This window comes from Nilaparvata lugens, chromosome 11, assembly GCF_014356525.2.
Source record: "Nilaparvata lugens isolate BPH chromosome 11, ASM1435652v1, whole genome shotgun sequence".
Lineage (NCBI taxonomy): Eukaryota > Metazoa > Arthropoda > Insecta > Hemiptera > Delphacidae > Nilaparvata > Nilaparvata lugens.
Genome location: NC_052514.1, coordinates 44,976,418 through 44,992,777, shown reverse-complemented (window position 1 = coordinate 44,992,777; position 16,360 = coordinate 44,976,418). Strand labels below are relative to the sequence as shown.

Sequence of the window (16,360 nt, the reverse complement as noted above, 5' to 3'; positions counted from 1 at the left end):
TATCAATGTTTCCCATTTTATCAACATGGAATTGAATATTACTTTATCTTCTTCTTCAGTGTCATTTTTTGTCACTTGCAGTGTTTGAAATACTTTTTTGAGAATTCATTATGAATTTTCAAAATTTTTCAATCATTTTGCAGTGTTTGACATATATTTTCTTTGAAAATTCAGTATGAAGCTGCTCCTGAAATGCCTTTTCCGCCACAATGCACAGAAAGCAGCTGTTTTCCAGTCCCTACGTAGATCTGAAAGAAATTGTTTGCAGACGACTCTCGTCTAACGTCAGAACAGGTCTCTTTCCGGCCTAGGCCGGAAAGCGTACCCTTTCCAGCCGCTAACATGGAACTAAGAAAAATGATCAAAAAACAGCTGATCAAAAAACTTTTCATTATTTGTGTTCATTATTCAATAATTAAAACATTTATAATAATATCATCTTATTGTCATTTGAAAGAATAAAAAAGTATAAACTCGACCTCCCACATAATTGAACATAATCTTTTAGGTTATTTAGACAAATCAGAATGAAAAATAAAAATACTTGGACAATTTCCTGATATTCAGATTACCTCAGATTTGCTAGAGCTATGACCTTCCACTTCTGCTTTCGGAAGTGCTTAGTAAACAATTATTATTATATATATATTGTTTATTTTTGTGTGTGGCGAAAAATAGCGTTCGCACCACGGGCAAAAATGTTTTTCCGGCTCTCAATCTTTTCTAGTCCTCGGCCTACGGCCTCGGACTTGATAACCGATTTCGAGCCGGAAAAGTCTAATTTTCGACCCTAGGTGCGAAATATACTATTCTCGATAATGACATGTATCAGAAATATTTCAAAACATACCAGCATCAAAGATGGTAAAATTGAGGACAATATGATAGTGTATAAGTTCAATTTTGATTACGATTCAAGCTCTGTATCTATTTTTTTCTACGCTCACCAATTTCGCACTTATCATTCTATATAATTTTCATTTTCTCAAAGAATATCCCTACAAGTCTACTTTATATCCCTGAATCTTCTCTATTCAAGTGATAATAATCACTTGGAACCGTTTTGGGCTTATAAGCCTGTGGTACTTTCCTGTAAGTTGGGTAATTCTGAATGATATGAATAAATAAATGAATAATGTGAAATTCTTGCTCTAGGTTTGGTGTTAAAGCATCTAAATTTGAAAATCTACTTTGTGAACTTATGTAAGGACTGGAAATTCTGTGAAGTGAACAACTACAAGACTTAACCTATTTCGGACTATGTGTAACCTTATCTAAATTTGGGAGAATATTAATACAAGGTTATCTTATTTTTTCTCTCCCTATCATTTTGATGATGAATTCACGGTGACATTCATCTCCAAATGTCAACAGGATGAAAAGGGAAGCAGAAGATTTTATTTATGAAGTGTCCTGACAGTTTAAAGTGAATCGTATTGTGAAGAGTAAGTTTAGCCAAGTGGAAATTATTGGTAAGCGCTTGAAAATTGCCAATTTCCAAAATAGCGGATTAACCAGCCGGCACGCAGTAGAGAGAGTAGAGGGAAAGAGAGAGAGAGAGAGAGAGAGAGAGGGAAAGAGAGAGAGAGAGAGAGTGAGTGGAGGAGAGAGAGATTGAGAAGGAAGGGGGAAGAGCTACTTTTGAGAAGCTTATCAGTCAATTTATTTGACCAATAGAGATGCTGCATTGATGATAAAGAGGCTGGGAAAGAGATAGAGATAGAGAGGTTTGGTTTAGAGAGATAGAGATAGAGATAGATAGAGAGAGAAAGAGATAGAGAGAGTGAGGGAGAGATAAAGAGAGAGAGAGAGAGAATGAGAAAGAGAGTGATCAGCTTATCAGTCAATTTATTTCACCAATATAAATATAGAAGATGAATGCTATAGATTGATGATATGGAGGAAAATGAATAGAGAGATTGTGATGATGAGATGAAGAGAGAGAAAGAGAGAGAGAGTGAGAGAACGCTTCGCTAAAATGTTGAGCAGCTTATCAGTCAATTAATTTGATGCTGCAATGATGAGCGAATAAGGGGTGTTCCGGAGAGCACTGTCTGGTTTGTTTGACGTCCATTTGAGCGTGTAATTGAATTCATGATTGCCCTCACCCCCTACCCTCCCCTTTGGGGGTTTTAGGGGGGTTTTTGGAGAAGAGGTACATCCCCCAAAACATCCCTTAACAGCTCTCTACTAATGTCTGGTTGTGGTTCCTTTTGATGATAATATATATGACGAATATTATTACCATAGGATACAGTACTTTAATCGATTTATATTATATAGGTATTAATCTATCCATCTATACTATAATAATGGAGAGAACTGGCTTATACACGTACGAGATAGGAAATTCACGAATGACGCATCATCACGTCTCAACTACTGAACTGATTAACTTGAAATTTTGCATATGAACTCTCAATTTACTGAGAGTGGTTGAAGGCCAATTTTAAATCCTTCAAGATTTCAGTATGTTAAGTTCTTAATTTGAGGGAAACTAAGCTTAGCTTGTACCATTCCTTTTCAAATTTTAATGGCATTGAAGTCCAAAAGGTTATGTGTATTTCACGCACTTTACATTTCTGGTCAAAGAATATTAATTTCTTGACAGATTATTGAAAAATGATAATTTTGAAAAAATAATGCTATTAGAAACAAAATAGGCCCAGCTTCAAAATTCTGTAATCATATCAAAAGAATAAATAAGTTATTCTTTAACGCTTCTTCAATACTTATCATAGGTCAATTTCCACACAGAAAACACTAAACATGTAGTTAGTTTAGTTTAGTTTAGTTCAATTTTCGTCATATAACTCTACAGAATCAAGCAAACCTTGGTAGTATATGACACGTCAAAAGTATTGAGTACAGTACTCAAAAAAGTAATCATAGAAGAGAGAAGAAAATCAGAACATACAAAGGAGTTAAAAATATGCTTGCAAAAAATGCCTACACCCGCCAACAGTTGAAGCTTTCCTCTAAACTGTACAGAGATGCATCAATCAATTTAGCTTTTATTGCATTCTTAAACCTTTCTGAGCTCTCAATACATTTTATTTGTAGACACACTATAAGAGATTTATGAAACTAACTATTGTATGTAATTGTAAACTATCTAATATTTTCTGTAATATTGATGTAGTAGTTTTAGTTTTTTTTTGATAATAAACATTTATTTATTTATTATAGATGTATAAATCTTGAATCACTTGCTTATCCTTAAAGTTTTTCATTTTTATTTATTTGTGGATACAATTATTGCCTGTAAATATCCAAATTTTATAGAACCACTTCTAATATTGCGTTTAAGTGAGAAGTATATCACAGAACCTATTATCCACTATCTATTCTATGAAAAATGGGATTTATGAAGCTGAAAATCATACAATAGAAGCCATCAGAGGTATGAATTTCGCGCAACAAGGCAAAACCCATAACAAAACATGGAATATTTAGTGAAGACTCAACAGAAGAATAGAATGGAATTGATTTTCTATCAGCGTTTTGCTTACTTATCAGGCAAAATGCACCCATCTATCAATTACGTGATTATAGTGAGGTCCACGTTTTAATGGCAGTGAAGGAAGATAGGAGGACAGCGTTGCCAATACTCTGCTTTGCCACTGCCTTCTATAGAGGATAGTTGATACCGGTATATCTGATGTAGTATTGGCTGTTTATTCTTGTTCAAAATAATAAATTAAAGTTTATTAAGCAATAAATTATATTTTTCAATAACTAAATAATGAATTTTCATAATTAGGATGAAATATTTTGTTAATAATTATTAATTATACATTGTTAAAAGACGATCTGGCAACAGATTAAAGCGAGGATAGCTGATACCAGTACATCTGATGTAAAATTGACTGTTCATTCTTGTTTAAAATAATAATCAAATATATTTTTTTCGTCAAGAATATGAATGAATTTTCATATTTGAGTTTGAATATTTTGTTAATTCATTATATTTCTACTTTGTTGTAAAAAGATCTGGTAAATTTTTTGAGCTAGAAAAGGATAGCGCTATCTGCTTTGTGGAATGATAGACAAGGATAGCAACACCAATGTTGATCAAGTACTGCCATTATAACGTGGACCTCACTGTAGACTTTGAAGCCGATAATGGATGGACTTGGGTTTGATAAGCAGCCGATAATGGATAGGGCAAAGTGCCTCTGAATTATTAATAAGAGGTTGAAATGGACTTGGCCGATATTAGTATTTTCCAATAAGGCTTGTTCCTCACTTACAAAACTGACTGACAGGTTGAGTAAAGTGGTGAGGCAGGTGAACAATAGGGGAGGAAATGAGAAGGAAGAGAGACGGGTATAAGTGGAGAAATGAGAAGGGGAAGGAAGAAAAAAGAGAGAGAAGAAGTAGGTAAGAGAAGAGCAGTAAGCGAGGATGAAGGAAAGAGAAGAAGGAGGAAAAAGGGAAAGAGAAAAGAAGGTAGAAGAGAAGGATGAGTAAAAAGGAGAGAGAAAGAGGAGGAATAACGAAATAAATGAACGTGGAGAAGGAATAAGGAAGAAAAGAATAGAGAAGAAGTGGGAAAGAGAAGCTGAAAGCGAGGATCAAGTGAAGAGAAGGAGGTGAAAAACGGAAAGGAAAGAAAAAGGTAGAAGAGGATCAGTTGAAGAAGAGAGACAGAGGAGGAATAACGGAAGAAATGAACGGAGAGAAGGGAAAAGAAGGAAAATAAGAGAGAAGAAGTGGGAAACAGAAAAGCAGAAAGCGGGATGAAGGAGAGAGAAGAAGGTGGAAAACGGAACAGAAGAAGAAGGTAGATGAGAAGGAGAGAAAAAGAGAAGGTATAACCAAAGAAATGATCGAGGAGAAGGGAGGAGAAGAAGAAAGAAGATGTGGGAAACAGAAGAGCAGAGAGAGGATGAAAATGGAAAGGAAAGAAGAAGGTAGAAGAAAAGGATGAGTTGAAGGAGAGAGAAAGAGGAGGAATACCCAAAGAAATGAACGAGGCGAAGGGAAAAGAAGGAAAAAAGAGAGAAGATGTGGGAAACCGAAGAGCAGAAAGCGGGATGACGGAGAGAGAAGAATTAGGAAAACGGAAAGGAAAAAAGAAGGTGGAAAAAGAGGATGAGTTGAAGGAGAGAAAAAGAGAAGGAATTACGAAATAAATGGACGAGGGAGAAGGAATGAGAAGAGGATGGAAAGGAAAGAGGAGGATGATGAAGGAGTAAGAAGAGGAGAACATAGAAAAGAAGAAGGAAGAAGGAAAGAGAAATAATAAAAGAGTAAGTTGTAGGAGTAAACTGTAGAGAGAATCCAGAGAAAAAAAGAAATGGAGATAATTTAGGATAATAAGAATTAAAGGGTGTACAAAGAGAAAAAATAGCAGAGATATTGAATATTGCAAGAATGTATGAAGGAGAGAAGAAGTATCAGAGAAAGGTATTGGATTTAAACATGGAACATAAGTGTGAGAGAATAAAAAAGGGAAAAGGAGAAGACGCATAGAAGTGAGAAGGGAATACAAAGAGAAGAAGGAGATAAAGAGAAACATAAGATGACTTATTAGTGACGTAGTGGAAGGAGAGACACGCACAGAATTTATAGAGGAGGAAGATAAAATAATGAAGAAGGGGAAGAAGAAGAAGAAGAAGAAGAAGAAGAGAAGAAGAAGAAGAAGAAGAAGAAGAAGAAGAAGATGAAAAGAAACATAAGAGGAATTAGTGACGCTCTGGAAGGAGAGAGACAGGCACATAGAACTTAGAGTGGGAAGATAAAATAATGAAGAAGGGTAACACAAAATTGCCAGAGTGAAAGAACAAGAAGAAGAAGAAGGAGAAGAAGAAGAAAAAGAAGAAGAGGAAAAAATGGAGTTTATAGAGTAATCGAGTCACTTATCACTCTCCAATGTTGACACAAGACATGAACGATGTCCATAACTGACTAGTTTTTCTTCTGTCGGAAAATGAATGATTGGCAGTTTATTATTCGGAGATTGGTCAATAAAATATTCATAAAGAAAAGCCATTATCTCAATTTACCCTCGCGCTTCGCTTTTCCACTTTTACTTTTCACTTTTTGTTTTCCACGGTGTGGCGGCCATTGTTGTTTTTCCGATCGTTATCGGTGGATAATGTCTTCAGGAAAAGCGCTCTTTCAACTCGTTTGTTCCAAAAATGTCTGGTAGCTTTCAAATAGCTTGGAAACAGTTTGATTCAGCTTTTTAATTGTTTCTTTTTGGTTTATTTATTTTCACATTATTTTGTTGTAGATTCTGATTCCTTGAAGTTTCTCATTTACACATGCAATTGCAAAACTGCAATTATCTTTTGTTATTTTATTATCGAAAATTATATCTTTAATATGTGAATATTTTCTATTTTAGTGATGACAACGTGAGATATTTCTTCTATGTTTGGTTTTGAAGCATCTACATTTAAAAATCTACTTTGTGAAATTAATTAAGGACTGGAAATTTTGTGAATTGAACAACTAAGACTTAACCTATCTCGGACCTTATCTAAATTTTGGGAGAGGAATATCACAAGGTTAACTTATTTCTTCCTCGCCCTATCATTTTGATGATGTACTTATTGTATCAATCAATGAAGATTCATGGATTTACATCTCTCTCGCTCTCTCTTATTGTAATCAATTCTCTCTTTCTCCTACATAATTTTGTTGTACGTCTCTCTGTCTCTCACCATAGAAGTTCATTTACATCTCTCTCACTCCACTCACTCTATCTCTTCCTATAGTATTTTGTTGTACGTCTCTTTCTATCTGCAGTAGTTCATTTATATCGATCTCGCTCTCTCTTTCTCCTATATTTTTTTGTTGTATCTCTTTTTCTTTCCTTGGTAGTTTATTTACATCTCTCACTCTCTCTTATTGTATCATCTCTCTTCCTCCTCATACAGTATTTTGTTGTACGTATCTTTCTCTTTGTCTCTCTTAAGTAGTCTATTCACATCTCTCTCACTCTCTCTTATTGTATCCTCTCTCTTCCTCCTCATACATCATTTTGTTGTACGTATATTTCTCTCTGTCTCTCTTAAGTAGTCTATTCACATCTATCTCACTTCACTCACTCTTTCTCTTCCTATAGTATTTTGTGGTACGTCTCTTTCTATCTGCAGTACTTCAATAATATTATCTCTCACGCTCTCTCTCTCTTATTGTAATGCACTCTCTCTTCCTCCTTCTATAGTATTATGTTGTACATCTCTTTCTCTCAGTAGTGGTTTAATCATATTATCTCTCTCGCTCTCTCTTATTCCAATCCATTCTCTCTTTCTCCTAGATAATTTTGTTGTACGTCTCTCTCTCTCTCTCTCTCCATAGTAGTTTATTTACATCTCTCTCACTCCACTCACTCTTTCTCTTCCTATAGTACGTGTTGAACTTCCTATTATTTTGTTGAACGTCTCTCTCTCTTTCTCTCAGTAGTAGTTTATTCATATCTCTCTCGCTCTCTCTTATTGTAATCCACTCTTTCTTCCTCTTCCTATATTATTTTGTTGTACATCTCTACCTCTCTCTCTCAGTAGTAGTTTATTTATATCTCTCTCGCTCTCTCTTGTTGTGATCTGTGATTACTCCGACAACCAATGGGCGACTCTTGATGTTTTCATTCATTGAAGGGGAAATGGAGGGCTTTCCCCTCAGGGGTTGATGGCTAAGTTTTTGAAGGGAGACTAACGGCTTGGCACGGATTAATGGACGCGAAAGGAAGGAGATACGAATAAGAAGGAAAAGGAGAAGGAGAGAAGGTGAGGAGGAAGAGGAAACGGGATAATTTGGAAGACAAAAGAGAGGGGGAAAGGATAAGTAAGTGAAACAAGAGACAGGATTGGGTGGATCGATTCGTGGCCAATCTACCCCTAGACCGGAATTGCTTCCCCCTCCACAAAACCACCCCAACAGACCACCTCCTCAGTTTGTCAAAACCCTGGTTTCGTCTCTCTCTTTCTCATTCTCTATTCTCTCTATCCCCCTACAGTATTTATTTTTCTCTCCACAGTAGTTTATTTACTTTTCTTTGATTAAAAATAAAACATTCATAGATTGTTCAAATGATTCAAATATCTTTACTATAATGAAGGAAAGAATTGACCTTTAAACCTACAGAATAGGAAAATGATGTTTGACACATCATTACGGCTGAACTACTGGACAGATTAACTTGAAATTTTGCATATATAGATTCTTATATTAACAGAGGATGGTTAAAGGCCTATTTTCAATTCTTCAAAATTTCATTAGGTCTAGTTTTCAGTTTGTCATGTTTTCAATTAGAGCCTTGCGAAGCACGGGTTGCCTGCTAGTACTAAATAAACATCAAATATATTATAGTAATTTGTTAACTTTCAAACTAGTCCTTGTATAAATTTTGAGTGGATAAACTATTTAATTATGTGAAAATGTTGAACTGTTTTGAAAATATTATATTTTTTTTATGTTAAAAAACATTCATTGATTGTTCTTATAGTACTTTGTCTACTTTCAAACTAGTCCTTGTATATTTTGTTGTTTTCACCTGAATTGTATTTGTATATGAATTAATAAAAATATAACTCTGTACATGTTCAGTGAATGAACTCAACATTCTCTCTCTTCCCCTATAGTATTTACTCTGTTTCTCTTTTTCTCTTGAGGGTTGGGTGTTTGATTGATTGATTGATTGATTGATTGATTGAGTACTTTAGTTATGTAGATTACAATATATACTGGCTTATAAACTCATTTACAATAGCTTACAATACAGCAAAATTATAGATGCATTTACAAAATTTAAACCAATAAAATAATTATTGAGCTGTATATGATATGAAAGTAGCAATTCGTAATAACTATAGATAAAATAGATAATATTGTTATGCATCTACATAAATTGGCGGAGCTTTGGACATATCAATGTCCATTCTTCGGGAAGAATATTCGAAGTATCCTTCCCGCTAACTCTCTACCAAAACAGAGAGGACCTAGAGTCCTTAATTCGCCCTTAATGAAGGCAATTATTTTGGATTTCAATTATTCAATTCAATTCTCTCTACAGTAGTCTCTCTATTTATTTTTCATCAAAAATTTAAAAAAATTCATCAATTGTTTGATAGTTTAAATAGTACCTTGTTCACTTCAAAACTAGTCCTTGTATAGTTTGTATATTTTGAGTGAACAAATTATTTATACATTTATTTATTCACATTGTGTACAAATAATACCTTACATGAGGAAAGGCACAACAGGCTCATGCCCAAAACTGTCCCATTTCCAATAATTTATACTATACTGTCCAAATCAAAATGTTGGTTATGTCACTTTCACTTTTCAAAATACAATTTACGCACTTCAATACTCAGATAAACGAGTAAATTTTGAATCAAATAGGTACTATTAGAGTCTAAAATAAAAAATCTAGAATAGTATCTAAGTATATAAGTCTAAATTTTGAATGAAACTAGAAATTTTTGAGCTAAAGACTTGACACTTAACAGAAAACTACAGATATTTGAACTATTCCATTGTATGATTGTGTTGGACTGTAGCCTGTAACTGTTTTCAAAATATTATATAATTTCTAAGTTAATTCTTGATTGCACAGTATTACCAACCACTGAAGTTTTGGTGATAGAGAGCACCAAAAATTCCTAACTCAGCCAAATAAATGATGTTTCTATTTCATTTCATATTATCCCTAGACCAATATGAATATCTTATAAAAATATGATGAATATCTTATTCATACAGAGCTTGAATTGTAATTCATTGATAAAATACTAAGTACGTTGCCATAAGTAGCTCACCGCCTTTATCTCATTCCAATATCTGTTTCAAAAATTATGAGAAACATGTTTTCCAGAAAGCATGGATTCCTGAAATGACTCTGATTTATAACTCTAATCACCTTCCTCTTCTTATTACAAATAACAATAAATTATGCTGTGATCTGTTAGTTCATATTCTAATCTCCTTATGAAGGTGAGGAGATTACATTCTTCATGGGTGATTAGTTATTCACTGAATCAATATCACAAATAAACTTCCAGGCCCTCAAACTGATTGTAAAATACAAGTTTCTCTAGGAATTTATCCCTGAATAACTACCAGAGAAATATAGTATACTGTTCTACATAAATCATAGTAGAAATGTAGTGTACACCTTTATTAGTATAGTTTACAGTTACTGTATAAATAGTAACTTTATATAGTAACTGTAGTAAATAGTTCATTAATGCTCATAATTCTCCGGTTGAAGAGCTCCGTCCAAAACACAGATTGAACGCAGTTCAAACGAACAGCTGACATTTCTCCGTTTAATCCGACTTTCTGCATACAGGACTCAGTCTACCAAGTGCTTGTAAGCTCAATATGAAGACCTACCAAATCTAGCACAGTTTCTTAGATTGTTCAAACTAAGTTTTAACCTTGCACGAAATTATAAGCTCAGATAAAACTCAGGTTTAACCTCTCTTATATCAATTAACACTTGGTCACCACACTACTAACACTTCAACCAATTATAGTTCAGAATTCACTTTATTGTTGAGGCCTACTCGTATTTATGACACATTAAACCGTCGGTCCCAGCTGCCTAAAAAAGCAGTCGTTAGGTCATGTCAGATGCCCTGAAATTGATCAGTTTGCAACCTGAAAACTCTGACACCAGACCTGAGCCAGCCAGGTGACTCGATAATATATTATTATATGTGTAAATAACAATTAAAATGTAATGTCTGCTACATGTACCTGGTATTTATAGGATCCTTGTACAAAACACAACTTTATCGCGATGTGACGTCACTTGTGAGCACTAGATGACGTCATAGTAGTTGGTGATGACGTCACAGACGACCGTGATAAGTTGACTACAGTACTTTACAGGAGAATCACCACAACTTAGTCTTGTTATGACATCACATTGTAAGCACTAGATGACGTCACAAAAGTATATGATGACGTCACAGATGAAGGTGACAAGGTAGCTGATGGTGACATCATAACCGACGATGATAACTCCACAAAAAACTGTGGATAACCAACCATAGCTTATTCACGTTGTGACGTCACATTGTGAGCACTAGATGACGTCATAGTGGTTGGTGACGATGTCATAGCTGTTGGTGACGACGTCACGACAGTAGATGATGACGTCACAGATGACGGCGACAAGGTGGCTGATGAAGACGTCACAGTGGGTCAGAACATGGAGGAAGAATTGTCGGAGCTGGTGATTGCGAGATCCTGTGCATGCGCATGTGACGTCAGATGAGGTGGCTGTGTGTGTGCGTGTGGGTGCAGTGTGTTGCCGTTGGCGTCTTGGTGTGGCATGCGACTCCCTAAGGACAGAAAAAATTATAATCTATACTATAATAAAGGAAAGATCCCCGGCTTATACACGTATGGGATAGGAAAATTATGTTTGATGCAACACGTCTCAACGTCAACATCACGTCTCAACTACTGGACTGATTAACTTGAAATTTTGCATATAGATTCATTACGTCAAGTTTCCAGTTTGTCAAGTTTTAGAATGAACCCTAGCAGAGCACGGGTCCCCTGCTAGTTATTCATGAAAATTTCAGAAACAATCGAAAAATTGTAACTTTGTCATTCAGTAAATCATTAAAATACATAACTTAAATTGAAGAATTGTTATCACAAATGCATGAGAGGAGAAAGGTGTAGGATGTTGAGGGGGAGAAGGAGAAGGAGGGAGGGAAGGATGTGGAGTAGAAGGAGAAGAAAGAGAAAGTCAAGGATGTGGACTGAAAAGAGAAGGAAGAGGAGGAAAAGAAAGATAAGTAGAAGGATGATGAGGAGATGATGGAGAAGGAGGATGAGGAGATGATAAAGGAGGAGGATGAGGAAGAGTAGGAGGAGAAGAAGAAGAAGAAGGAGGAGGAGGAGGGAGGAGGAGAAATGCGAGGAGGAGAAGGAGTGGTGGTGGAGGAGAACGCGGAGGGGAGATTGATTGATTGATTGATTGATTGAGTACTTTATTTATGTAGATTACAATATATACTGGCTTATACCATTATATACAATAGCTTACAATACAGCAAAATTATAGATGACTTTACATAATATAGACTAAGAAAATAATTATTGAACTGTATATGATATGAAAAAGCAATTGTAATATAATAACTATAGATAATAATCATATTGTTATGCATCTACATAAATTGGCGGAGCTTGGACATATCAATGTCCATTCTTCGGAAAGAATATTAAAAATATCCTCCCCACTAACTCTCTACCAAAGGAGTGTGAAAAGAGTAGGATGAGGAAAAAGAAGAAGAAGAAGAAGAAGAAGAAGACAGGAGGATAAGAAGAAGAAGTAGAAGGGGTATAAATTGTGTCCAAAAGTATAATAATTAAAATACTTATTAGATGATGATAATTCATTCACCTCTCATCAGCTGGCTGACACTGTTGAGCAAAAGCGACGCATGCGTGCTGGCCTCGACGTGACTCGAACTCAGGCCGAGCATTTTGGCCGAGTGCTCCTGCGCCTTGGCCCTCAGGCAGGCGATGGAGTTGTTGCGGAACTGCTCTGGGTCAGCTGACACAGCTGACGCGGCCAGCTGATGCATCACAGCTGCCTGATGCGAGCTCAGCTCCTGCTGTAAGCGAAGCTGGTGTTGTTGGAGCTGTTCTTGGGCTGATCCTGCCTCCTGGTCACCAACAAACAAACAAATCATCTATGATAATTATAATAAAGGAAATAATTGGCTAAATAGAACAGTCTCAAAAGACAGAGCATACAATAACAGCTGTGCTTATAAATTCAAGTTTGTTTTTTGGTCCTTCAAAATTATTCCTTTGAAATGTGAATATTTCCTATTTTAGTGATAATAATGTGGAATATTTTCCCTATGTTTGGTTTTGAAACATCTAAATTTAAAAATCTACATTGTGAAAATAATAATTAAGGACTGAGAATTTTGTGAAGTGGTCAACTACAAGACTTAACCTACTTCGGACTATGTGTAACCTTATCTAAATTCGGAAGAGTAATAGCACAAGGTTACCTTATTTTTTCTCTCCCTATCATTTTGATGATGTGCTTATTGTATCAATCAATAGAGAGTTTTAAATCCAAATTTCATTTTAGGGGAGCAGCTAGGATGTATCATGTCATTTTCTAGAGTCAGATACATAACACAATTGCGGATGGCAACGCAGATGAGTATCTATTTGTTTATGGATGGAAGTGGCACCTTTTTTGATTGTACTATCTTATGCCCTCTATGTAATTTTCAAGAGGAGGAGAGTCTGTTTCACTTTCTTATTAGATGTCCCATGTACAATGATATCCGGCGACGTTATCTGGCCAAATACTCTGTTAACATTGTTCAGGACGAAGATAAAGTTTTGATTCTCTTGTCGAATCTAAACAGAGATAAAATAAATGATATCTATTTTTATACCAATGCAGCTATTCGGATAAGACGAACAATATTAAGTTTAACTGGATGATATGGTGTAGCTTGTACTTGAATTCACATTATTGATTGATTGTTATTTTTCGAATTTAATATGTTTTATTGCAACCTCCAAAATTAGCGTTGTTGTTTATTTCCATGTTATTTTTTCCATGTATTTTTGCAACTCATTTGTGTAACATTATGTTGAACAAATTAAATGATTTATTTATTTATTTATAATAGAGACTTAAGGCTTAAATACAACAAGCAATAATCATCTCTATGGTTCACTTACCATTGAATGGATAATTAAACTCTACATGTTTATCAACAAACAAGTACAATATCTTCAAATTTGAAGGGCAGTAAATCTTATAAATATTGAGGTCCACGTTATAATGGGAGTGGAAAAAATAGAACAACGTAACTGATCCTATGTCTTGTCAATGTCTTCTACAGACGGTAGCTGATACAGGTTTATTGATGTAATATTAACTGTTCATTCTCGTTTGAAATAATCCATTATATTTTATTAAGCAATAAATTATATTTCTCAATAATTTAATTATAAATTTGCATGATTAAATATTTGGTTCATTATTTATTAATTCTACATTGTTAAAAGACGAACTGGCAACTAAATTAATAATTTTGTCAGGTTGGCATTAAGTTGAGTTGACTTTGTTAGGTTGGCACCAAGTTGAAGATTTAAATGCATTTATCGCGGAAAAATTGATTGGGCACTGCTACTTCAATCCTGGGAATATTATATTACTAGCCGTCAGGCTCGCTTCGCTCGCCATATCCGTTTAGCCAGACGTTTAGTCTGGACCCCCGACTGGATTGTTCTAACATATGATAAAAATGCTCAAATGAAAAATGCAGGCGAGCGAAGCGAGCCTGCTGATCTCATTTCTGGACGATCCAGTCGGGGGTCCAGGGGCGAGCCCCCTGGCTAGACGGATATGGCGAGCGAAGCGAGCCTGACGGCTAGTCTATGATATAATAAAGGAAATAATTGGCTAAATGGAACAGTTTCAAATGAGAGAGCATACAATAACAGCTGTGCTTATAAATTCAAGTTTGTTTTTTGTTCCTTCAAAATTATTCCTTTGAAATGTGAATATTTTCTATTTTAGTGATAATAATGTAGAATATTTTCCCTATGTTTGGTTTTGAACATCTAAATTGAAAAATCTACATTGTGAAAATAATTAAGGGCTGAAAATTTTGTGAAGTGGACAACTACAAGACTTAACCTATTTCGGACTATGTGTGACCTTATCTAAATTTGGGAGAGGAATAGCACAAGGTTACCTTATTTTTCCCCTCCCTATCATTTTGATGATGTACTTATTGTATGAATCAATAGAGACTTAAGGCTTAAATACAACATACAATAATCATCTCTAAGATTCACTTACCATTGAATGGATAATTAAACTCTAAATGTTTATCTACAAACAAGTACAATATCTTCAAATTTGAAGGGCAATGAATCTTATATTATAGTGATGTCCACATTATGATGAGAGTCAGAAAAAAAGGACAACGTAGCTGATCCTCTGTCTTGTCAATGTCTTCTACAGACGGTAGCTGATACAGGTTTATTGATGTAATATTAACTGTTCATTCTCGTTTGAAATAATCCATTATATTTTGTTAAGCAATAAATTATATTTCTCAATAATTTAATAATAAATTTGCATGATTAAATATTTGGTTCATCATTTATTAATTCTACATTGTTAAAAGACGATCTGGCAACAGAGCAAAGCGAGAAAGTGATAGCGTAGATCACCTTTGTTGAATGATAGACAAGGTTAGCAATACCATTGCTAATTGAACAACACTGTCATTATAACGCGGACCTCAATATACATGTTTATCTCCAAAAGAGTACAATATCTCCAAATTTGAATCTCATCTATAATAATCTATACTATATAATTAAGGAAAGAACTGGCTTATACCACTACCTCCGTAAACAAAGCCATAGTGCATGACAGGTGGTTGATGGTAACGTCAGCACAGGTAGGGCTCCTACACCAATAAAAACACTAGCTGATATAGATCAGCTGAAATCAACAAATTTTTATTGGTTTAGGAGCTCTACCTGTGCTGACGTCACCAGAATGTACTATGGCTTTGTTTACGGAGGTAGTGCTTATACACGTACGGCTTAGGAAATTCACGGATCATCACGTCTTAACTACTCAACTGATTAACTTGGAACTCTGTATATGGATTCTCAATTCAGTGAGGATGGTTATAGGCCTATTTTTAATTCTTCAAGATCTCAGTAGGTCTAGTTTGTCAAGTCTCCAATTAGTCCCTTGCGAAGCACGGGTTACCTGCTAGTCTATAATATAAGAGAGGTAAGAACTGACTTATACACGTACGGGATAGGAAATTCACGAATGACGCATCATCACGTCTGAACTACTCAACTGATTAACTTGAAATTTCGCATATAGATTCCTAATTAACCGAGGATGGTTATAGGCCTGTTTGATATCCTTCAAGATCTCATTACATGAAGTTTTCAGTTTGTCAAGTTTTAAAACAGACCTTTGCGGAGCACGGGTTACCCGCTAGTCTTTCATACTTTTGTTGTTTTATTGTCTGATTTGCTTGAGTTTCTCATGTCTTCATAGATAGTTCAGAAATTTTTTTTGGAATATTTCGATTTTGTATTTTGCTGCTTCAATGTAGCCTCTTATTTTTTGATATGTATTCACTGATGTGTACAATAGAACTTGACTTGATTTGATTGAAAAAAAAATACAAAATTGTTTCTGTAAATGAGACAAAATGGGGTTACATGTTGTTTCTATTAATACATAGATAATACAAAGTATAAACTCACAAAATAATTGGAGTGATCTATTAATTCGATCTATATTGTCTGTTTTCATACAATTATTTGACAAAGATATTGTAGCTAACAATGTATA

At 34.9% G+C, this 16,360-nt stretch overlaps 1 protein-coding gene across 1 annotated transcript in view; it reads right to left on the bottom strand.

The window, feature by feature from the left end:
* Window positions 1-10,667: 10,667 nt before the first annotated feature.
* The window catches only part of LOC111058627 (visual system homeobox 1-like), a 164,615-nt gene continuing 158,922 nt past the window's right edge, over window positions 10,668-16,360 (bottom strand). The window contains exons 6-7 of the mRNA XM_039437322.1: window positions 12,386-12,650; window positions 10,668-11,309 (exon numbers count right to left, since the gene is read on the bottom strand). Coding sequence (XP_039293256.1) covers window positions 11,170-11,309; window positions 12,386-12,650 — 405 coding nt within the window. The 3' untranslated portion in view covers window positions 10,668-11,169. The remainder of the gene's footprint in view (window positions 11,310-12,385; window positions 12,651-16,360) is intronic.